General features: G+C 43.0%; 6 protein-coding genes across 6 annotated transcripts; 3 read left to right on the forward strand and 3 right to left on the reverse strand.

The window, feature by feature from the left end:
- Nucleotides 1-307: 307 nt before the first annotated feature.
- PCOAH_00020840 (Uncharacterized protein) lies at nucleotides 308-1,056 on the forward strand (the record flags this gene model as incomplete). Its single annotated transcript, XM_020058891.1, has 2 exons — nucleotides 308-377; nucleotides 533-1,056. 2 exons carry the CDS (start codon nucleotides 308-310, stop codon nucleotides 1,054-1,056), a joined length of 594 nt encoding a protein of 197 aa, XP_019914649.1.
- Nucleotides 1,057-2,083: 1,027 nt separating this feature from the next.
- On the reverse strand, nucleotides 2,084-2,767 carry PCOAH_00020850 (Translation initiation factor E4; the record flags this gene model as incomplete). Its single annotated transcript, XM_020058892.1, has 1 exon — nucleotides 2,084-2,767. One exon carries the CDS (start codon nucleotides 2,765-2,767, stop codon nucleotides 2,084-2,086), a length of 684 nt encoding a protein of 227 aa, XP_019914351.1.
- Nucleotides 2,768-6,086: 3,319 nt separating this feature from the next.
- Nucleotides 6,087-11,567, forward strand: PCOAH_00020860 (Uncharacterized protein; the record flags this gene model as incomplete). The annotated part of the gene is made up of 1 exon (XM_020058893.1): nucleotides 6,087-11,567. One exon carries the CDS (start codon nucleotides 6,087-6,089, stop codon nucleotides 11,565-11,567), a length of 5,481 nt encoding a protein of 1,826 aa, XP_019914422.1.
- Nucleotides 11,568-12,657: 1,090 nt separating this feature from the next.
- On the forward strand, nucleotides 12,658-19,231 carry PCOAH_00020870 (Uncharacterized protein; the record flags this gene model as incomplete). Its single annotated transcript, XM_020058894.1, has 14 exons — nucleotides 12,658-12,870; nucleotides 12,967-13,034; nucleotides 13,139-13,193; nucleotides 13,340-13,392; nucleotides 13,521-13,596; nucleotides 13,693-14,074; nucleotides 14,182-14,390; nucleotides 14,512-14,563; nucleotides 14,701-14,755; nucleotides 14,889-14,962; nucleotides 15,100-15,213; nucleotides 15,342-18,232; nucleotides 18,335-19,039; nucleotides 19,175-19,231. The coding sequence occupies 14 exons, from the start codon at nucleotides 12,658-12,660 to the stop codon at nucleotides 19,229-19,231; spliced, it is 5,004 nt and encodes a 1,667-aa protein (XP_019914539.1).
- A 328-nt stretch (nucleotides 19,232-19,559) lies between these two features.
- Nucleotides 19,560-20,354, reverse strand: PCOAH_00020880 (Uncharacterized protein; the record flags this gene model as incomplete). The annotated part of the gene is made up of 1 exon (XM_020058895.1): nucleotides 19,560-20,354. One exon carries the CDS (start codon nucleotides 20,352-20,354, stop codon nucleotides 19,560-19,562), a length of 795 nt encoding a protein of 264 aa, XP_019914691.1.
- Nucleotides 20,355-21,881: 1,527 nt separating this feature from the next.
- PCOAH_00020890 (Uncharacterized protein) lies at nucleotides 21,882-22,583 on the reverse strand (the record flags this gene model as incomplete). Its single annotated transcript, XM_020058896.1, has 1 exon — nucleotides 21,882-22,583. One exon carries the CDS (start codon nucleotides 22,581-22,583, stop codon nucleotides 21,882-21,884), a length of 702 nt encoding a protein of 233 aa, XP_019914429.1.
- Nucleotides 22,584-23,200: the final 617 nt, after the last annotated feature.

The following is a 23,200-nucleotide window of genomic DNA, read 5'->3' on the forward strand; positions in this document are numbered from 1 at the left end:
ACGATTTTTAGCTGCACAGCACATTCCACATGCTGTTCTTCGCTTAACGAATGAGAGGGAGCAAAAATGCTCGAGGAAAAAAGGGGAAGCTCGTTCTTCCAGTTATTCCTACATGGATATCCACACACATATGTGTGTAAGCATTTGTGTTATAAACGTAGGGCCACATCTCTAATACGCATAAAGCGCTTGGAAATTTCTTGCAAAGAAGTTCCAATTTTTGGAAAAACGCCCCCACACCCTTAGCGTTCACGTTCAGAAATGCATATTTGAGCCACTTTAGAAAATTCCAGAGAAAGAGCTTAACATGGACACTCGAGCGAATATTGTAAACTCGATTATACTATCATTAAGGCGGTGCACGAACAGGAATAAGTGTAATTTTATCCCCCTCTCTCATTCCTTTTGGCTCGCATTTATGCGCGTCCATGTATGCATATATATGAATATGTGAACATATATATGTATGTGCACACTTACCGGCGAGTGCCCATTAATTGCCACCCCCCTAACACTTCCCCTCCACTTGCAGATGTGCTTCTGTTAAACGAGCTCCTTTCCCTCTTCCCGATGCACGCCGAAAGGAGCCTAAATTTGTGTCTAAATTCTAAAATTAAAAAGTACACCTTGATAAAGGAGAAGCGTCCAAAGAAGGATTATCCGTTGTATCCCAGTCGGTTCAGGGGAAATAGCAAAAACTGGCGGTGGACAAGGCATGATGCATGCTTAAGTGATTGCACCGATGTTGTTAGAGCACAGAAAAGGAAAGGAGCTCTAGGCCAACATGTACTTCCTCACTTTAAGAAAACGAAAAAGAAAAAGAAAAAAACGCGCTTGCATTTCTTTGTAGTCTGTGGAAATAACGAAAAATATCTCGTGTTCCAAAATTTCTGCTCCTGTTTTTATTTTAAGCAAAAAGTTTTGTGGAACAATAAGGACGTAATGTGTAAGCACATTTTGTCCGTCCACCTGGCGGAGAGCTCCAAAAATTACGTGAACATTTTCCTAGATTCGAGTTTGTTTTTTGAGTGGTTCGTAAAGAAGCTACGTGCTTAATTGGAGTCCCCAAGTTTGGTCAAAGGTGAACCGTTTGTAGGTAGCGCCACGCAGCATCAGATACCTATGTACCATGCGCGGAACCCATCTACACACTGATACTTTTGTGCATGCTTATGTGTGTTTCCCCGGCGGGAGGGAGGTCTGACCTGCTGCTTGCCTTTACCATGCAAAAGGAGAGAAGGGGTGCCCCTGCGATGGCACCTTCAGGTGAGCTGCACTTCTCCCCTTTAATCATTTTCTCCTTCTTTGTAACTTTTTTTAATTAACGATAAAAAAAAAAAAAGGAAAAAGGTTTTTGGAAAATAATAGTAATAATAGTAATAACAGTAGTAATAATAATAGTAGTAATAACAGGGTTCAGGGGTTATATCAAAAATAACTACAAATATGGTGTACGTCGTAAAGGAATAAAACAAAATGGAACGAAAAATTGGCATGTAGGTATGTGCGTGCGAGCGCATGAGCTTCGCAAGTTGCAAAAGAATGCGCATAATGCTTTTCGAAATAACAACACGATTATTCCTACTTGTTATTTTGCGCGTTCGGAGGCTAACACATGTATGTACGGGATCGTGTGCATGACGGCGCGTAAAAGTGTGTACTAAAGTGTGGATAAATACTTCCTGCGGCACCTTTTCCCACCTGGCATGCACATTAAGGGATGAAAATAAATAAATGCACATTCACTGAAAAATCGTCTAACCTTTACAGAGAAAAAAAGTTCAAAGGGGTACATATGTATACACATATATATATACGCAGAAAAAATCGTCGGGGCGATATGCGAATGGGGTGTACTCCTCACTTGGGACACACCTCATACGTGTCTCCCCTTGGACAAACGCGTCACCTTTTCTGTAAAAGAAAAATTCCCACTTGTGAGCGGTTCACACGGTGTAATTTGGCTACTTATAAGTGTTCTCGTTCAACTTTCACTATGTTGCGCTTTTCGCCTACGTCTTCACGCTTTACTTGGTTTAGCTCCTCTTCTCCGTAATGCTTTTCCCACCCGCTAAGCCTACTTCTACTTGTGCGAGTGGCCGAAATTCTTCCCTCTTGGGGGATAGACGTGCGAACCGTCAATACGATTGCACATATGCTCCTCCAGGTCTTTCCTCAAGTGGTTTCTAACACTGTCGTCTGGCACAGTGGTGTACCAAATTTCTATTCTTACGTACCCATGACGTGTGGTGCTTAATTTATCCACTAGCCTAATCCCTGTTATTAAATTATAATGTTTTAAAGTGCACCCAATAATGGCTAACACAAGGTTATTCCAAAATTCGTCTATCTGACTGTATGGAAAATCTCTAGGTACAAATTTATATTCAAAATGACCACCTTCCGAATTAGCTGGGTCTTCCCACATGGGTTGAATATTGTCTCGAAAAATCATAAGCGCATCTATAATGCGGAGCGTTCCATCTTCCGATAATCTGGTCATACTTTTCTGTGCAAGTAAGTCACTTGGCTGAGGTAATCTGTTCCATAGTTGCCAAAATTTCTGTACACTATTAAATTTGGCCAATGGCCTTGTGAAATCCTTATAGTTATTACTCTGTTTAATTTTGTTGTCTGACACTTGCTCCCATATGACCCAACTGTACTGTAGTAACAGTGGGTTCGCAAGGTCTATTTTTGTTGCTTCTAGCTTTTCACACAGGTCAATTGCGTCCTTATTGCTTCTATTAAAAGTTAGATACTTCATTTTGCTGGCAGGGTGTGTCTGTGCGGTGGTGAGTTATTCTGTCACAGTTGTTTGCATATAACGATTTGCTTCAGAATTGTTTCTGAAATGTATATGTTTATGCGTATGGGTGAATATTTTCCCTTTCCAGTTCGGAAAACGGTGTTTTATGTTTTGTTTTCCCAGTCTGCTCTATGCAGTTAGTTATATCTTTCCCTTTAGAGAAACCCACAGATGGGGGCGGCGGAGGCTCAGAAAATGTATCGTTTGAAAACGTTGACTTTTTTCAACCTTCACGCGGAACGCAAAAAAAAAAAAAAATAAAATAATAAGGTACGCGTCAGGGGCTACATGTACAGACGTTACGCCGATATATGCATATGCGTATTGTATACGTCCCTTTTTTTCCCCTAAGCAAAAGTTGAGAAGCCGTTCGCAAAGGTACAAAAATTCATGTATACATATACATATACGTACGCGTATGAATATACATTTGCGTATATACACGCTTTGCAAATGTCCGATCGGGAAAAACGAAATTTCCGTTTATTCACATGCTACTATACAGAATGATGCGAAGTTCTTTATGTTAGCATTTTGTTAGCAGTTTTTTAAAGCCTTTGGCCTTCAAGCCAACAAAATGAGAAAAAAAAATTTTAAAACGTGAAAAGGGCCGCTATGCATCGATAAACGTGGCAAAGTGGAAGTGAAGAAAAAAAGAAAAAGTGATAGCTTCCGTGGGTACATAAAATTTATGCAAATATAAACATAAATATAAAATAGATGATTTTTTTTTTAAGTTAAATTTTTTTTTTTTTTCCCCTGCAGTGCGTCCAAAGCGAAAAAAAAGCCACATTCCCCGCGTATGAAAAAAAATTGAAGAAATGTATACGGGCGTGACGCGGTCAGCTCATTTTTTTTTTTTTTTTTTTAACCATTTTTTCTGGGTATGCTATTAATAAAGCTCTACTTATTTTTTTAAAAAAATGGAACAGAATTAGGCAAATTTTTAATTGAAATGCCCCAAATTTTATCTTTTATTACTACTTCGAAAAAAATGTACCGCACGGCATCCGTACTACATTGAACAATCCTACATGTAATTTTTGCTTAGGAACGAACAAAGTTATAAACAATTTTTTAGTTAACCGTTTTGCATGCATAATAAATGAGGTGTTTTCCAGGGTTTCACAGTTCACTTTTCATAGTTTCAGAGTTTTTTCATTCTTGCAGAAAATCAAAATTTATAGGCATAACATGCGTCCTCTCTCTACATGGTACGGTAAATTAAAGAAGGGATATACCTGCCCAATTGGTTATCGAAATTAGCTCGCATTGTAGAAAATAAAATACAAATGGATGACGTTGCGATGGGCACGAAATTTTCTTTTCTTACCCATTTTCACTTTCGGCATGACAGGAACGTACACTTTTTATATTTACGGTATCGCGCAGAGACTCGCGAACACAGGGGTTATTTTATTATTTTTTTTTTCTTGCGCGTTTGTTGGTCTACCCATCTGTAATTTTGTTCGTTCATTTTGCCTGAACGTGAGGGATAGAAAAAAAAAAATTTATTTTCCAGACGGGTTTACAACTGAGGCGCAGAGAAATGGACATGCATATGCATGCTCTCATTTCAGGAATTTTTTACTTATTTTAAAACCGTTTTTGGCGAATATTTATCATTTTAAGAGTAGCATTTCTTCCTCGTTTAATAACACAACTAGGTTTTTCTTTGCTATATATGCGATTACGTAAGGTTACTCAGTATTCGATGCTTAGCCTTCTTTTTATTATTTTCTGTTTCCATCAGATTGAGTTCTTTGCCTTATCATAAAAGGGTTTATAAAATTACGGAAATTTTCTCTTAAAATGGATGACGATTAGCTGTTTTTTTTTTTTTAAAGTGATTTTAAAAATTAAGATGGAAAGCGCAACAATGAACGAATTAGCGGAAAAGTGAGCAACACGCTCAATAGTAACTTCTGTGCTGAGAAGGTAGACATGTAAGTACGTTTTTTACTTGTCGAAAATGACTACCACGGTGAACTTTAAAAATATGTAACTGCCCGTAATGTGGCATTGGTTGCAAGCGTGTGTATTCCCCAAAGGAGTTTTCACGAACGTTGCAAACATAGCAGCGCAAGCAGGTGTCTGAACAAATGACTCTATAAATATGTACATATATGTGCACATATACATATGGACGAATTAAGCTTTTTATTTATTTGGCTAGGTGCCGCATCGGACATGATTGTTTGGCTGCTTAGTCATTTTTATTACGAAGAAAAGAATATAGCTTTTTTTTTTTTTTTTTTCTTCTTTTACTCTCTAAGCTGTAAAGCAGGGCAACAAGCAAACCAATTTGAAAAAACAAAATGTTAAAAGGTTGAAAAAAAAAAAAAAAAAAAAAAATGAAGATGAAACATTAATAGTCAGCTGAACTAGCCAAAATGACTTTTATATTAATAAACTTAGCAAAATATTATGTACAGGCAAATATAAAAAGTGTGGCGTCTTCATTTTTTTTTTTTTTTTTTTTTTTTTGTTCAGGCAAAAATGTAGACAGAATAGCTGTTCAAGGAATGACCCCCACAAAACACGAACAGCTACGAATGTAGAAAAGATCTGTTCTTTTTAAGCTGATAACCGTAATTGCAGTTATGCTCATATTTTATAAACCAGAATTGGAGATTAGGAAAAAGACAGGGGACAACTCTCACACCTTTTTAGCTGTATGGTTAGCTAGCTATTTGGAAAAAAAAAAAAAAAAAAAAAAAACTACAACATTACGACAACTTCGATTTAAAAATAAACTTTTACGGCTATCATTATTATTGTTTTCATTTTATTTATTAATTTCCTTATTTACTTTCTCATTTACATATATTTTTCTGTAAAAGTTTATAAATTGTACAATTTTTAACTTTTTATTTCTCCATCATTACAAGTTTCTTATGCCTAATTTAACAGTGCATATTCTTCGTGTATTTTTTCCGTTTTTCTCGTATTTTTCATTTCCCATTTTGTTTCGTTCACCTTTTTTTGTTTCGTTGACCCTTTTTTTGTTTGACCCTATTTTCCACGTGTGTCTTTTTACGCCTTTCAAGACCACACAACGGACTTTCACAGACCTACTTCTTCCAACAGAGCTTTAAATATCCATTTTTTGCGAATTTGTTTCTCTACTTGAAATATCTTTCCATTCTTCATGTTTTCCTAGTTCTTCTTCATTGCATGATACATTTTTTCAAGATTAATTTTGCTCCCCCTTTTTAAGCGTAAATGCAAAAAAGTACGTCACATTTAACCTTTAAAAAAAACAAGTGAAGGACAAATGAACAAGTCTTTTCTGTTAATAGCTTCCTACTTCTTCCTTGTTGTTCATCTTGGCTCGGCGATAACACAGCGTAGCCAAGATGTATCTTCTCACCAGTACGTCCACTTGGAAGGGAATGGCCGCAGCGTAAAGGAGGCCACCCTCGATAATGATATACCTGAGGGGGAAATATTAACAGAAAAACAGTCTCTTCTTCAATATAACACTTTAGCAGCAGGATCATCACCGCCACCACCATGCGTGGATGACGACGACTGCTTTTGTAAGAATTTTTACGACTTGACTTTAATTATCGATGAATCTGGAAGCATAGGAACTAAAAATTGGCAAAATCATGTCATCCCATTTACAGATAAAATTATAAAGGACTTACATATTAGCGAAAATGAAGTCCACGCAGGAATATTGTTGTTTTCCAACTTCATCAGGGACTACGTCACCTTTGATCAAGACGAAAGCTATAAGAAGGATAAGCTTTTGAAAAAAGTGGACGAGTTAAAAAAAATATATGCTGCTGGAGCTGGAACCAAAATTGTCTCCGCGCTGGATTACGCATTGGAGAAGTATATTCACCATAAGAAAGCGAGACCCAGTGCCCCCAAAGTAACCATACTTTTCACTGACGGAAATGATACTTCCCCAGGTAGCGTTACTAAGCTCCCTCAAATGGGATTAACATACAGAACAGAAAAAGTAAAATTGTTAGTTCTTGGTGTTGCAGAAGCGAAAGACATTAATTTAAGAGCAATAGTTGGCTGTGCAGGAAAAAATGCCCCTTGTCCATATGCCATGAAGGCGGAATGGGAAACTATAAATGCTATAACGAAAAGGTTAACGAACAAAATATGTCACACGGAGGACGAAGACGAGGACATCATCACTGGTACTACTACCCCCCCGCAGCAAATTTCCTGCCAAGGAGATAAGTGTCTCTGTGAGGACTACTACGACTTAACTTTAATCTTAGATGAATCCGGAAGTATTACCCCGAAGAAGTGGAAAACGGACGTTGTCCCCTTTGCAGAAAAGGTAGTAAGTAATTTAAACATAAGCAAAGACAAAATACACTTGGGCATTATGCGTTTTGCCGTTGAGGTAAAAGAAGATGTTAGTTACGCACAGGAGACCAGATACAACAAAAATGCCCTAATAAATGTAGTTAAAGGATTGAAAGACAAGTATGGAAGCGGACAAGGGACTCGCCTTGTGGATGCCTTAGAACACTCGTTTGCAAAATTCACGAAACATCCAAACAGTAGGTCCAACGCACCTAAAGTGACAATTTTATTCACGGATGGCAATGAAAATTACAGATGGTCTTGGGACGTACGCAATATAGGATTGAAATATAGGAAGGAAAATGTCAGGCTTATTGTGGTAGGGGTTTACAAAGCTACCATAAATAGTCTGAAAATGTTGGCTGGCTGTAGTGAGAATGAGTACTGCCCGCAGGTCATCAAGTGCGATTGGGACCAGCTGACCAGCATAACGGATGTGATCACGGATAAGATATGCGATATAGATGCGGGCGAGGTCCCTGGTTCGCCAAACGGTTCGGAAAAACCAGGCTCCGGGGGAGTCGCCAGACCAGACCAGCAGAACCCGCCCTCCGCAGACAGGGACGAATGCTACTGCAAGGACTTCTACGACCTAACCCTAATTTTGGACGAATCGGCAAGTATAGGAGATTACAGATGGGGTCATGAAGTCGTTCCGTTTGCGACACAAATTGTAAAATTATTACACGTGGGATATAACACAGTGCACGTAGGCCTCTTACTCTTTGCTGAGTCGAGAAGAGACATTGTGAGATTTTCCGACGAAAGTAGGTATGACAAATCGTTTCTCTTGCAAAAGATAGAGAGCTTAAAGGGGGATTACAGGAATGGGAAGAAAACCTTCATTGTGCAAGCCCTGGAATATGCATTAGCGAATTATACAAAAGGCTCAAGTAGAGTTCAGGCCCCCAAGGTGACGATGATCTTTACAGATGGTAACGACTCCAGGGAGTCAGATGAGACATTATATAAAATTGGTTTGTTGTATAGGCGAGAAAAGGTGAAGTTACTAGTGTTGGGCGTTTCTATGGCAGATGAGAACAAGCTAAGGCTACTAGTGGGCTGCACGAAAAATGCAAACTGTCCATTTGTGATTAAGGCCGAGTGGGGACAATTGCCCAGTGCGTCAAACGAATTCGTGAGGAGGATATGCAGCTCGGGTCCTGTAATACCTCCCGAGGTTGGGGGTAACGTACCACCACCACTACCACCTCTACCACCTCTACCACCTCAGGTGGATATCCCGATTGACCCAGAACTAGTTCTTCCCCAATGCCAGGGAGATGAGTGTCTTTGTCATAACCTGTATGATTTGACATTAATTCTGGACGAATCAGCCAGCATAGGAAGCTCGAATTGGAAAAAGCAAGTGTACCCCTTCGTGGAAAAGCTCGTAAACAATTTAGTAATTTCGGAGAGCAAGGTCCATGTGGGGATTATGCTCTTCGCTAAACATATGCGAGATTTTGTGAAGTTTTCCGAGAAGGAGAGTTATGAGAAGGACAGTTTAATGAGGAAAGTCCCCGAGTTGAAAAGTACATATAAGGCTGGGACGCACACATACATAGTGGAGTCTTTAGAATATGGCCTACAACATTATACGAAGGGACCAAACAGCAGGGAAAATGCGCCCAAGGTGACCATCCTATTTACAGACGGGAATAACAGCAAGTCTGGAGATGAAATTTTGTCCAACGTGAGTTCCCTCTACAAGAAGGAGAACGTGAAACTGTTGGTGCTCGGTGTTGGCGCTGCAAGTATACCTAAGTTGAGACTACTAGGGGGATGTCACAAGACGGAGGGAGATTGTCCCACCGCTGTAAAGATCGAGTGGGACAGTCTGAAGGATATATCCCAGGGGATGGTGGACAAGATATGCAACACGGACACGGAGATAACGCCACCGCCATCTACAGGAGGGTCAGAAGGGGATGGTGGTAGTGGTAGTGGTGGTGAACCTGCCGATGGTCCTCCTTCTGCTTCGCTACCCCCCCCAGGTCTCCCATGCCAGGATGACGAATCGTGTGCAGAATGTGACGATGACGTATGCAATAACGACCCGGCCTGTAAAAAAGTTTTCGACATAGCAATCGTGCTAGATCAATCGCGTAACATCACGAATGACCAGTGGAAGAAGTACATGAGGCCTTTCTCCACTTACATCATTAAGTCGAATTATTTGGCGAAGAGTAGGACTCATGTGACTATAGTAAAGATGGGAAGGACAGCAACTGTCCTATGGGAATTGGGAAGGAAGGCTAGCTATAAGAAAAACCAAATGATCAAGAAGGTGAACACGCTGGTTAAATCGTCCTCGAGTAGGAAAGACATCGCCAGGAATTTGAAACATTTACGCGAGAAGGTATTCGGTAAGAAGACCTCTTCCCCCTCATCCAGCCAAAGGAGGAAGCTCATCATTATGTTGGTGGAGGGAAAGTCCGACACCGATTTGAATGAGCTGCGAAGAGAAGTAGCGCTGCTCAAAGTGAACAACATCGACATGTTCGTTTATGCCATAGATAGTATAAACGATGAGGAGTACAGAATACTTGGGGATTGTGAAAACAGCTCCTCCGGGCTTTGTAAGAACGCCGTGAAGGTAACCTGGGACAATTTACTATCCTCTGAGGAGATACATAGCAGGTACATATGCAACAAGTACCCTGCAGATGCTGAATGTGCCGAATGGGGGGATTGGAGCGCGTGCCCAGACAGGAACACCTCCAATTGTAACAACTTGGCTGTTAGTAAACGGGAGAGAAAGGGACCACCATACACATTAAAGGAGGAGGAATATCTAGACGACGGTAATCACATGCATGGAAGCTCGTGCACAGATTTGAAGTCCATTGAGTATAGATCCTGCCCTGTCACGGAGGAGTGTAACGATGTCTGTGGCGATTTTGGTGAGTGGAGTCAGTGCAGCGCGACTTGCGGGGATGGAATAAGGACTAGGCACCGCGCAGGATCAGCCGATGAAACCCCAATGGCAGCTGCAGCCTCTTTCAAAGATGACCAAGCGGACTCGTGCCACCTGTTCAACGCGACCGAAGTCGAACCGTGCAATGTCCAGGATTGTGATTCTACCGAAGTATGCGAGGACGTCGGGGAATGGGGCGAATGGTCCCCATGCTCCAAGACGTGTGGATACTCCACGAGAAGTAGAACCTTCGTCATTCTGCCGGAAGATAAGGATGAATATGCCCACTGCTCGACGTTCGAAAAGGCCGAAACGGAGGTGTGTTCGGTTCCCGCGTGTGAAGATGAGAAGTGCTTCGAGTGGGAGGACTGGACCGAGTGGTCAGCTCCGTGTGGGCCCCGCAAGAGGGTGCAGCGAGCCCGCCTCTTCTCCCACGCTGACAGTGGTAGTAGAAGCGGTGGTAGTACTAGCAGTGGCAGTGGCGCCGCGACGCGCGTCTACCCGAACCCAGACAGCCAGGCGGACGAGTGCGAACTTTACTATCAGAACAAAGTCGAGCATGATGACGGATCTAACGGCGTCCCTTGTACAGACAACCCCTGCGGCAGCTGGTCGGAATGGTCCGAGTGTGACCGCACGTGTAATGTGGGAATGAGGATGAGGCGCTTTATTTCGAATGTGACCGGCTTTGTAGGAGAGGATACGGGTTTATGTTTAGAATACCACAATGAGATAGAGACGGAGCCATGTCTCGGGTTGCCTCTTTGCGATAATGGTGAGTGTAACGACTGGGAGACGTGGGTTGACTGCGGCGAGGAGGAGCAAGCGGGATCACGGGAAGGCTCCACATCCTGCCATGCCGCCCCGAGGAGAAGAATCCTCACGAGAAAACTACAATTGTTGCAACACAGAAAAGCGAACACGTCGAACTTTTGCAGTGACTACAATGTGTTTAGAGAAGAAGAGTGCCCAGTGGTGGGTGGTGGTGGCACCACCCCGTGTAATGACGCGTTGTGTAACGAGTGGGAAGATTGGGGAGACTGTTCCACGACATGCGGCACGGACTCATTTAGAGTTAGAAGGAGAAAGGAGCCCCTGGAGTTGATTCCCCCATCGGAGGATATGGACGGGAAGATGGGAATGACCTGTGAGCAGCAGAATATAAGAATAGAGGAGCGCGAGGCCTGCAGCATGCCGGCATGTGAGTCGTCATCGGGAGGAGCAGGTAGCGGAAGTGGAAGTGGTAGTGGAAAGGGCAGTACTGGCAGTGGTAGTGGCGGTATGGGGACCGGGGAGAAGGTGTCGCTGGCCGCAGGCATCATCGGGCTGGCGGCCCTGGGTGTGGGTGGAATGATGTATGGCTACAAGACCCTGACAGGAGGGGAGGCCCCGCACAGCTCCAACATGGAATTCGAAAATGTGGAAACCGAAGGAGCAGAGGCGGAGAAGTCTAATGAAGACTTTGAAGTGATTGACGCTGATGATTCCATGTGGAACTGAGGGGGATCTGCAATCAGCTCACACACAAACGAATATGCATACGTGTCGGTACCTTTCCATTTTAAGGGAAGCACATTCGACCAGCAGATATGGACGAAATGGAGTTACAATCAAATTTGGTCCACCCCGATGCGCCATCACTGCGCCATTTTTTTATGTAGAACCGTTTGGCATACTGTTCCAGGTACCTTGTAAATATACTAGCAAGGTAGGACATTTTTTTTTTTTTTTTTTTTTTTGTTAATGCGAAATTTGTTACATAATTTTGGCACATAAGAAAGCATAGTAGACTTAAAAAGGGCGTTTCATTTTTCGGTAATTAGTTTGCAGTTCCGTCCACGCTGTATATATTATTAAGTGGGGGATAGCGCAGTGGCATATACACATTGGACAAGGTGTGCGCGACATGCAGGAGGCAGTTTCTATGCAGATGATGTGTTTCCCTGCAGTTCTTTCGCCTGCCTTTGCATATTTGCGGGATTGGTTTGCAGAAAAAAAGGAGCGCTACAGATAACCCCCATCATGGAGTTAGCACACTGCAAATTTGTCAGCCCGCGCAGACCTGCGTAATGCAGTAGCATACGCATGCACAGTTGGTTCGTAAGGGGGGCGCCGCGAAACTAGCTCCAGTTTGAGACGCACATAAAGGAGAGAAAAACATAAAAATAAAGGAGCCCATCCAGATGCAGGTATAGCCCGCTGTTCCGATAACATCTCTTTAGGGGAACACTTCGCTCAACAGAAATGAGAAGAAAAAACGACGTGTCCATTGTTTAATAGGATTTAATAAGTAGGGACTTTTATTATTTTTTTTTTTTTTTTCCCGCAAAATTATTCTGTGCAAATGGTGAAAAAGGTGCACGCTTCTTACTCACACAGAAGGGCTAAGTGCCGTTTTTAAAAAGAAGGCCCTTGCAGCTGCGTTGGGAGGGTGTCAGGTTAAGCGCTTTAGTTTTATTCCGTTAATGGTTGGCTTTGTAAATTAGCTGCACTCCTTTTCGTTGTTTCTAAGAAACCATTACCCCCTCCGGCCTTCAAGTACGAATACACTCACGCGTCAGTAGAATGTCTAGACAAGTCGGGAACAAAAATGGATCATCAGCATTGTGTGGACTGTACCAATTTTATGAAGGAAAAAAAAAAGGATGGAGGAAGGGGTCCCCATTTGGAAAAGCTCCCCATCGATGTTAACGGTGAGAAGTTCCTCCAGGATTTTAAGGGTTACTTGAGGAATGTGAACCAAGCGTTTCTGCACTCGCGCCACGAAATGTTTTCCGCTTGCAACTGGAGCAATTTGGAAAGGGTAAGAATTACCAACGGAAGAGCGAATTTGTGTGGAGTAAAGGTCGCTATAATTGGGAAGTGTTTCAACACCTTGGCCAACCTTTACTTAATGCAGGTTCTAGCAAATTACGGGTCCAGCGATGTTGTAAAAGCGTTCAGTGCGAGATTAGCTTGTGCGCGCAGGTACTGAAAAAGTGGCGGGAATTTCTCCACTTGGCCATTTTACTGCACCGATTTATTCTTTTCTGTGCACGCTCTACATTTCGCCCATGTGATGGTCATCGCAGTTTTAGGCTGGAGTTGGCAGAGAGTTATAAGATGCACCAGGAGGATCAGTACATGGTATATCAAATTTACAATTAAAAAAGTGGCATACGTTTGGGTGGATTATAAATTTGTGTGCAATTCGTTTTTTCGACTTGATTAATCCTTGGAGTGTTGGAGTGGAAATGAAGTCAACAATCACATTGGGGCACTTTCTTTTTTAGGAAAGCACTTTGGAGAGGGAGAGCCACATTAGACAGCGAAAATTAAAACAGAGGTAAAACTGCATTAGTAGCCGACTCTTCTCTTGAAAGTTTTTTTTTTTTTTTTTTTTTTTTTTTTCTCTCTCCCATGTTCTGTTTGGCATGTATTTTCCCCCCCTTTCATGCGTGTGAACAAATTTAGGCACTACGAACAGATGGAGAAGCAGATGTTCGCGCGGAACCAGAGGGAGTACAGGGACTTCGAAAGGAAAGAACTGGTAATTGGGCGGTGAGTGGCACCCGTCATAATTGCGCCGCTTCCATTTGAAACATTTCCATTTGAGTTCCTTCCATTTGTACCCCCCACATTGCAGCAAAAAGAGCACGAAGAGGGGAGGCGAAAAATGCAGGGTGTGGTGAAGAGCATAATTCATGCCGCGTTTAAGGTGGCACAAGTTGGAACCACCTATGGCGATACCTATTTTTACGATACTTTGTTCTCCTTGGAGAAGTCTTTTTTTATGAGGAAAATAAAAAATATGAGTGAGCTTGTCCAGAACAACACCCGCATGAATGAGCTAACTGTGGGGATTACGCCAATGGGCATGTTTGAAAAAGGGGAAAAAATGGAAGGGAAAATAACTGGAGGCAGGTCTAAGGGATCAGTCCCTCAGGGTTCCCCTAACCAGCTGAATTTTCTGAAATGCCAAAAAACCGTGGACAGGTTTTTCTGCCTAAATCTGCGAAACGTCTCAGGTTCGCACAGGGTGACACCTGCATGCACACACGCGTAGGCATCGTCCACCACACACCATCCTGCCATCAACATCATTACCATGATCAACACTAACACACACATCCAGGTGGAGGAAGAAAACACAGCACAGAAAAACGCGCATACGTGCACATGTTGGCGTATCTAGCTAACCAAGGCGAAATGTCTGGACTAAACAGGAAAGAACTCCATTCAGAACATCCGGACATACGTTATGGAAAGCGCTACTCGGATTATAGAGAAAAAATGTTGGAGGGCCTCCCACAGGTCGATCTGAATTACGTAAAGGAGAAAATGGTGAGAAGACGTTTAACAAGGAACAGGAAAATTTGCACACACATATCTGCTCTGTTCTGCTCTGCTCTGATATATTTTTTACCTACTTCTTCCCTCATGCATGTCTAATGCTCTTCCTCAGGGGGATAAAGATAAACAATTTTCCATTTTCCCAATGGACGTCGTTGAAGAAAGTTAAAATTTAAAACACCCCCAATAAATGTGTCTTCTTTTTAAACCATGTGATGTAGGGACTTTACCAAACATAACTTGTTCATGTAGCGACATCACATTGCCACACTTGTCCTTCTTTCATTTTCCCCCAAATTAGAAGTTAAAGAATTGCCCCTACTGAAGAGTCTACTGTTTAGATTGTTTAAAAAAAGGTTCGTTGGAAGGAACATGCAAGGCACATGAAGGGGGATGCCTCCTCCCCTCCTTAGTTACCACCTGGATGAGAATTATGCCTGCATCCATTCAAGTGTACTATACTCATTTTCTTTTTTTCTACATTTCCAGCCCAAGGGAGAGCCATCCATGGGGGAAGTACAAATTGCCCCTAAAAATTGCCATCACGGGGAAAATCAAAAAAGGTGGGCCAAAAGAATGAGTTCAATTGGGCACACACAAACGGGGAGAGATAACTGTGGATGGCCTTCTCCAATAGCATTATGATAGATGGATTTGCCCTCCAACGTGTTTCACTTGGTACCTTTGCCCCTTCTTGTAGACGCCGAAAGATTGGCTGAACATCTAAGGAGGACATTCCCCCTAAAGGTGTACGACGTTGAAAATATCGAAGAGGACCTCCGACGAATTTGCAGCGGAGGGAGCAGCCACGATGGTAAGTGCAGCAGGTGTGGGGTGTATAGAAGAAACGGGTGCAACTATAACTACAAAAACAGCTCTGCCGTACGGATTGCTTCTCTAGCTGATGAGTAACATGGCCATACGTATCACCACGAAATGCAGACCCACTGGAGGAGACAACTGCACACACACAAAGGAACAAAAAGAGAATCGCCAGGAAGATAAAAAAAATTGCCCAAACATTAAGACAAAAGAATTACGAAGAAAAAAACAGGGACAGTATCTACGCCGATTTGTTGTATTACATCATAAAGTACGATTACGACCTCTTTCATGTGGGCACAAGAAGGAGGAGAAGCAAGGGGTTAATGGAGGTATACTCAAACGAAGAAAGGAAAATTTCAAAAAGAAGCAAGTACAAAGGATACATCATTGTCAACTTTTTTTATTCCCTAAAACAGTACGTCCTGTTTGAGCACAAAACGAAGAAGCGTTTTATCTTCAACGGTTTTTTACATGAACACGTTCATAATTTAGAAAGGGGGAAAATACCACGTGAGGATAATCCACCCCAAGACAATCAACCGGTGGTACAAAGAGAAGAAGGAGACTCGAAACGGGGAGTGAACTATCCTTGTAGGAAAACTTCACCAGAGGGAAAGAACAAACATAGTGGTAAAAAGAAGCAAAACGGTAAAGCTGCCACAGTAGTGAATACCCTCCCCAATGGTAGCCATATACACGGGGAGGAGAAAGTCATCACAACAGAACAGATTCAAACCCACCACATGGAAAAAAAAAACATTTTATTCTTCTCCAACTTTATTTGCAACATGGATGATTCAAATGGCGTCAAGGGAAGGCACCACTTCTCCGGGGCGACTGACATACACTTCCACGTGGATAGGAGCAATAGGGAGGTTAATAGAATTTTATTTGGCCGTATCACCAAGGGGGGACAAATAGACGAGGAGAAGGGTGGCTACACGAAGGGAAACTCCTCACCAAAGACAAGTCATGCATTCGTAAGGCTGAAACGAATCAACACTGGTACTGTGCTCAGACGGGAAAGCGACACTGAACTTGGGAACCCACAAAGTTGTAGGAAAAAAAAAAAGCATACAATGAAGTGCAGAATTGTAAGTGCGAAAAAGGGTGCTAAAACGGTACAACACGGAGAAGACACCAACAAGTGCACCTTTTCCGATAACCAAGCAGTCGATCCTGATGAGGAAAAGTTCCGTTCCAACATGCATCTAATGAGACGGATTTTCCAGATGGATCGAAATTGCCAAGAGGTAGAGGCATTTCTAAAATCGTACGAGGGGGGGTCCCCATACCCACGGTTTCATCTGCTGAGGAGACACCCCTACAGGTCAGCGAGTTTTTTAGTTTGGAAGGTTTTGCGCAGTAGAGGAAAAGTGGGTGACCCAGACAGGGGCGTAACTGAAGAAGACGCCAAAATGGAGGGTAACTGTGGTACTAAAAGAGATTACCATCTGGGGGTGGACAGCCATGCGGCCACCTACTTCCAACTGCGCTACTGTAGCATCATCAAGAAGTACGTATGTCACCTGTTCAACCTCTTCGTGTGGAAAGAAAATTTAAAAAAAAACGTGGAACAGACGATACAACATGTGCGCAGAAATATGCACCTATTCACAGACGACGTAGACTTTGAACCCCTTAACGAAATCATACAATCTTACAACCGGTTGAAAAGAGCAGGGGTTAAGAACAAAAAAGTGGAACTAGTCCTGTGTAAGGAAATAGACACCATTATGATGAAGACCTGGCTACATATTTTGAAGGGGAAAAATAACTCCACCAAGAAGGAGAAAATGTGCATACAAAAATGGATAGATATGCAGATGTTCCTTTTGATCTTTTTCTCCTTCTACTCGATCAGCATAGAACATGAGTTGTATGTTAAGCTGTCCCACTTTGTAAACGAAATGGTGTGTTGCCTGCTCAGTCAGGAGGAGGGGCTGCCATCCAAAAATGAAAAAGAGAAACATTTGCTCATTTTTAATTATTTCCCAAAAAGTAAAAAAGATTTTTACTTCTTCGAGGGAGACAATTATCACTTCCCGTTTGTGCAAAATATTCGGGAGGAAGTGCGTAAATTTTTAACGGAGCATCTAAACGGAAGAAGTTCGACCAAAGCGCGAAGTGATGAATCCACTGATCACACAGAACGTGACAAGGATATCCTCCTTATGGCCAAGGAGTTCCATTTCTTAAGCACCTGCAAATTTGTTCACAAATTTAATTGCCTTCTCAACGACACGGTGTCTACTCTTAGAACGTACTTTTTCATTTTTCACGACCTCAACAATTACATAGACGATTTTATTGCCTTTCATTACTTTGGCATGTACAAACAGGTGAACCTCGCTTGTGGGCGCGTAAAAAGGGCCATCCGAAGGGGAAGGCATATCAATTTTTCCTACACAGGGAGGATGAGAAAAAGAAAAGAAGAAAGACGCCTTCGGGATGGGAATGGAAAAGGGACAAAATGGAGGAAACACTCATCTGGCTTAGTCCAACCTAGAAAGGGGGACACCTCCGTAAACACCGCACACAAATCTGTTAGGAAGAGAGAGAGAAAAAAATGCAATTTTAAAAATGAGGAACATACCTTTTTTAACGTCACCGAAATGAAACAGTCTTTGCGAAATAACATGCCTTTTACTTTTTTAAAAAATCTTGTGAACCACATCTTTGTTGAATATCACTCCGTTATCATATCCAGAGGGGACCTCAAAAATGCCATCGCGAAGAGTCTCCTTTTTGTAAAAGACAAGACAGAACAAGTGAATATTTTCAAGTTGATTGGCGGTACTCTCCTAGACGTCTACTTCAAAGAACGTAGTATCTCTCCGGAGCCGTTCCTCCTAGAAGGATGTCACAAAAACGACGATAATGATTCGCCATGTGTCTTACCTCACACGGAGGGAGAACAAAACAGATATGTTTTTTTTCTAGACTTTTTTTTCTTTCTTCTTTTTTTTTTCTTCAAAAAGGAGGGCCATCGTAATTGCGCTTATAAGGTAAGCTCTTCGTGTGCATCCTAAAAATGGTCGATGTGTGTATCACCTGGTGAACAGCCTACGTTTACTCACCACTGTTATAACCCCCCTTCCTATGAGCAGATTTTTCCGAATTACTTGAACATCCTGGAGGAGAAAATGACATCCAAGGGAGAACTCAGTAAGGACGAAAGGCTGCAGGTGCTGAGGAGCTGTCTCTCCTTTTGGGGAAGCATAACTAATGGGGACAGCCCGCTTGGGGGAGGTGGTTTGATTGAGCAGGGGGTAACCACACTGGCCGAAAAGGGTGGAGAGAAATATAACTCGGAAAACGCCAAGAATGTATTTTCAGATGCAACTAAATACGCAACTAATCGCGCAGCTAGCCAAAATTGCGCAGAAAAAAACCACCTGAGCAACACACAAAAAAAAAAAAATTTCGAAGAAAGCGTCGACTACTTCACATTTGAACAGTTTGCCTCCTTGGGATTATTCGACTTCGCGAAGGACACACAAAAAAAACTCACAAAGGAAGAAAGAAAAAAGCAAAACTACGAAATTTATCTACTGAATAAATTTGTTTTTAATTTTTTATATTCACTTAGTTTATTTCCTAATTTTTACGAACATGTCCAAATTTATGTAAGAAAATATTTGTTGAAAAAAAATACAGAAGTGGTCTCCTCCTTTGAAAAGTGTGTAATGGAAAAGATGAGCAGTACAGAGGGGTATGTCCACGTCGCCCCTGCGCAGGCATGGGGGGAGGGCGTAAAAGATTTGCGAAAAAGGCAAGACCATTCTGCAACACTGTTTAATACAAAAAAAAAGGTAGGTTGGGTGTGACCACACGTGCAGTCGCGTTGGCAAAAGGTGCCGATGTGCTGACGAGCACGCAACGCAACTAAACGCAACTAAATGCAACTTCACGCGATTTCACACGCCTCCCTTTTCACTCATTCACAGGTGCGGGTAAAAGAAATACTCATTTTTTTTCACACCAGCTATCATTACGACAGTTAAAAAAGGAGTGAAATAACAACTTCGACACAATTGCAATGGCGCAACTTCAACGGCGCAACTTCAACAACGCTAGTAAGACAACTGCTAACCACTCGGGAAGAATTAAATTCGATAATGCTCCCGTAATAGCAAGTTATTTAAAAAAAGGTGGGGGTGAAGAGCCAGGAGTTCACTAAGGGGAGTGCCTATTCCTTACACGCGTCGCGCAGGCAAAACTCCTTTGTTCTGCCACAGATTCACTGCCAAGGTAACATTTCACACCACATAGGAAGAAGCAAAAACGGTGAACATCGCGCTTGAGTAACCTTCAATCCTGAAGGAGGAATCCCTAAAACAACGTTTCGTCGAAATTAAAAAAAATCGTGGACTCCAACACACGCTGATCGTATTTGTTAAAAAAAAGTTCGATAAAGTTCTGGAACTTTTTTATGTATGTGGATTTCTGGAAGAAGCCCTTCAGATAATCCAGGAGGGAAAAATTGGACTCACTTTTTAACTGTTCACTTTTGCCTAAAAGTTCCATTGGACTTTGCTGGTTTGCACTTTGCTCCTTTGCAGAGCTCTTCTGGTTGTCTTCGACGTTTTCACCACTGTGGTGCTCAATCGTTTTTTCCTCCCCGTCAACACCGCTAACACTATGGTCGGTCGTTTCTCCCCCTTGACCAACCGGGTAGATGCTGGGCAACTCTCTGTTCAGGACATTCCCACTAGGGAAGCCTCCCTTGCGTCGGTTGCTGTGCACTCCTTCATCGTGACTCCTATTATTGACCTGAGTTCCCTGCTCATCATGCACACCCTGCATGGTTCCCCCTTGGTAATCCCATTCCTTTCTATTTCTTTCCTCCATTTGTGCCTCATTAGGATATAAGGTCTTAAATAAATTGTTCATATTTTTTTTTATCTTGGTGGCATTTCTTTCCTTTCTGGGGGTGTAACTTTCCTGAGCGTTTTGGCTTGTCCCCTTAAAATGGCTTTCCTTTACATCCTTGGTTAGCATAGGCGTAAAAAAGACGTTCCCATTTTCCTCTCTATTCTTGGACTGGCTAAATGAGTAAGCGGCCGTGCACTGGATGAAAAGTGCAAAGTAAAGGAGCATCCTTACGACGGAATTACCACCCTCCATTTTGAAGCTCGATTGGGATGCGTACCTTCAGCGCGGGAATGACAAATCACATGAATGGGGGGGGAGAAGAGATCCAATTGGTAGTCCCAATAATATTCTGAGTCGTACTCCACGCACGGTCTGGGTGAACCTCCGTTTCAGTCTCGCTGCAGGCATATACACGTGCATACAAGGGTGTGCATCCAGACGACCTTCACCTTTCACGCCTCAAGGGAGAAATGGAAATGTTCGAAAAAAGGAACTGCGCAGCGGCAATTCGGTTCGAGCAGCCCACGTAGTAGTTCTTTGCGTGATCCCTGTTTCTTTCCTTTCCTTTTTTTCCTTCCTCGTGTTGCAGAGAGAGCACGTTTCAATCGCTCCCTTTGTGCTTCGCCCGCTTGCCCCGCTTGGCCGGCTTGGCGCTCTCCACCCGGTTGTTGACTGCTCGCCCAAATCAGTGTGCTCTGTCGTTCTGAACTCACCCCGCTACGGGCATCTACCTCAGTGGTTCATTTACACGCTTGGTTAAATCGATTAACCCAGCGGGCCGCCTTTCCTTTGGTAAAAAAAAAAAAAAAAATAGGAGGCCGCGTTTTGGCTTTGCTTCTTCTGCTTTGCGGGTGTAATTCGTAAAGTCATACCTCCACATGGGAGCAGCGAATTAACTTTTTTTCCTTAAGCAGGGGGGGAAGCATTTCAACAAATGGGCTGCGCATGTTTGTATGTTTACCTGTAAGCCCTGCATACGCATGTAATACATATGCCTTAATATGGTGTGCCTCCTTTTTGTGTGCGCTATTGTATGTATATCTGAAGAGAGGCTTACAAAAAATGATTCATTTTGCCGAAAGGTTTCGCAAACTCGCGCTTGGAATTTATTCCTGCGATTGTTCGTTCGATCGTTTGTTTGTTTGTTTGCGTGCTTGTATGTTTGTATGTTTTTTTTTTTTTTTTTTTTTTCTTCCACTTGGTCGTTCCAAATTGGCGGGCGCATAGTTGAGCGCGCGGTGAGAGAAAGCCGGAGAGTGTCGCCAGGGGGGGGGTGGCGCCCGCCCTTTCGACTACCTGTAATTCCCGTTCGGTTCAGCGCATCCGGGAACGACCCTAGTGGGCATGCCCCATCATATGGGGGAAGCTTCCAAGAAGAAGAGGAGTTGTGAACAAACTGGTGATACGCCTCTTTTTCTTCCTCTCCAGGAGGAGGTATGCGCTGTTTCGTTCCTCACATTTTTTTGTGCATCCTCTTTAAGGGAAGTATCCCTCCGAGTGCCTCGCCATAGGCGTCGTTTTGAAGTTGGAAAAAATGGGAAAAAAAAACAGCCAAAATAATGGCGAAGAAATAGGAAAAAAAAAAAAAAAAAAAAAATGCCCAAAATTATGACGAAAAAGTGGCAAATATATACGCACCCTTTGTGTGGGGACAAAGCCTCCACAGGACCAGCACGGCCTTTTTCAAAAACTGTGTAGCCGTTCGCTCCTTCCCCCAAATGGCAACGGCGCAGCGCTGCTTCTAACACATCACCACCCAATTGTATACACACCTTGGGGTCAGTAAAAGCGGCGTAGCCTGGACATGTTGTTACGGAGAGCCACGACGTTCTGCTTCTTCCACGAAATGAATCCAGGCAAATCAGAGTACTTGCGCTGGTATTTAAAATTGGGAATGAGCAAATGCATAGTTTCTTTTTTAAGAGGATCCAAAAGAATGGACAGCTCATCAATGTTGTTTTCAATCTTGCTAATGGATAAACGGAGGGAGTTTTTTTCGACGGAAAAACTACCTTTCAGCATATTCATTTTGTGCCTTAAATAGAGTAACTGTTCCTCCAGTTGGAATTTTTCCGTCTCGTAAACTTCCCTCTCTTGTTGTTTTTTTAGCATTTCCTTGGCTCGAATACACTGTTCATGGATGGCACGTCGTGACAAGACGGTTAAAATTCTTTTCATTGTAAGCTTCACCTTTTTTAGTCTCCCCGGTTGTACCATTCTGGTGTTGTTCTGTAAGTGGAAGTTCTGTTCTCCTAGTAGTTTGTTTTTTTCCTTTAAGCACAGGTAGTAGAGCTTGTGGAGGTCGTCGAAGCTTTTCTTCCTTAAAAGTACGCATGGCCACGCATCTCCCGTTTTGCTGTTTTCTACTTTTGTTTTCATGGGTACGCTGTCCAGGAAGCTGTTTTTCCACAGCTCCTCTATGCCCCTCTGGGGTACGAATTGCAGCTGCCTCTGCAGCCCTCGCAGTCCACGCAGCGCCATGGCACGAATGGAGGCAGATTTGCTTCGTTTGTGCGATGCCTACCCGGCGTTCCACCTACGTGCAACCTACGTGCAACATGTGTTCTCTGTTTTAGCTTCCCCGTCCCGAGGGATACTTCACAGGGGGGAAATGGGCCAGGTTACACGTCCACCGAACGAACGGGGCATACTGCCTTATGCAGCGGAAAAAAGGAACGCCCTCAATAAGCACACCCGCAATAGGTACTCCCCCTTTTGCTGTAAGTGTGTTATTTCCTTTTCCCTCATCCACAAAGTGTGCGGACTTTTTCGTTTTCTGTCCTTCCTGCGCGTTTATGAAGGGAACAGTCTCAGCGTCGCTCGAAGCTCAGTCGGGTCGAAATGCCTTCTTCTGTTGCTTGCCCCTTAACATGCCAACAGGGGGAGGGTTCCACCTTCTCCTTGCGTTTACCCTCAGAGGGGGCACATCACAAATATGCATAATAGGATTGACACTGGTGAAGGCGAATTGCTACTTGCACGTAGAACGGTAGGTTATCATTTCACACACGCATTTTTTATGAATATTATCACACCCTCAAGGACACCATGTTTGTACTTTCTTTGGGGGGACCTACGTAGAGGAACGTGAAATGGGG

This window comes from Plasmodium coatneyi, chromosome 8 (genome assembly GCF_001680005.1).
Source record: "Plasmodium coatneyi strain Hackeri chromosome 8, complete sequence".
Lineage (NCBI taxonomy): Eukaryota > Apicomplexa > Aconoidasida > Haemosporida > Plasmodiidae > Plasmodium > Plasmodium coatneyi.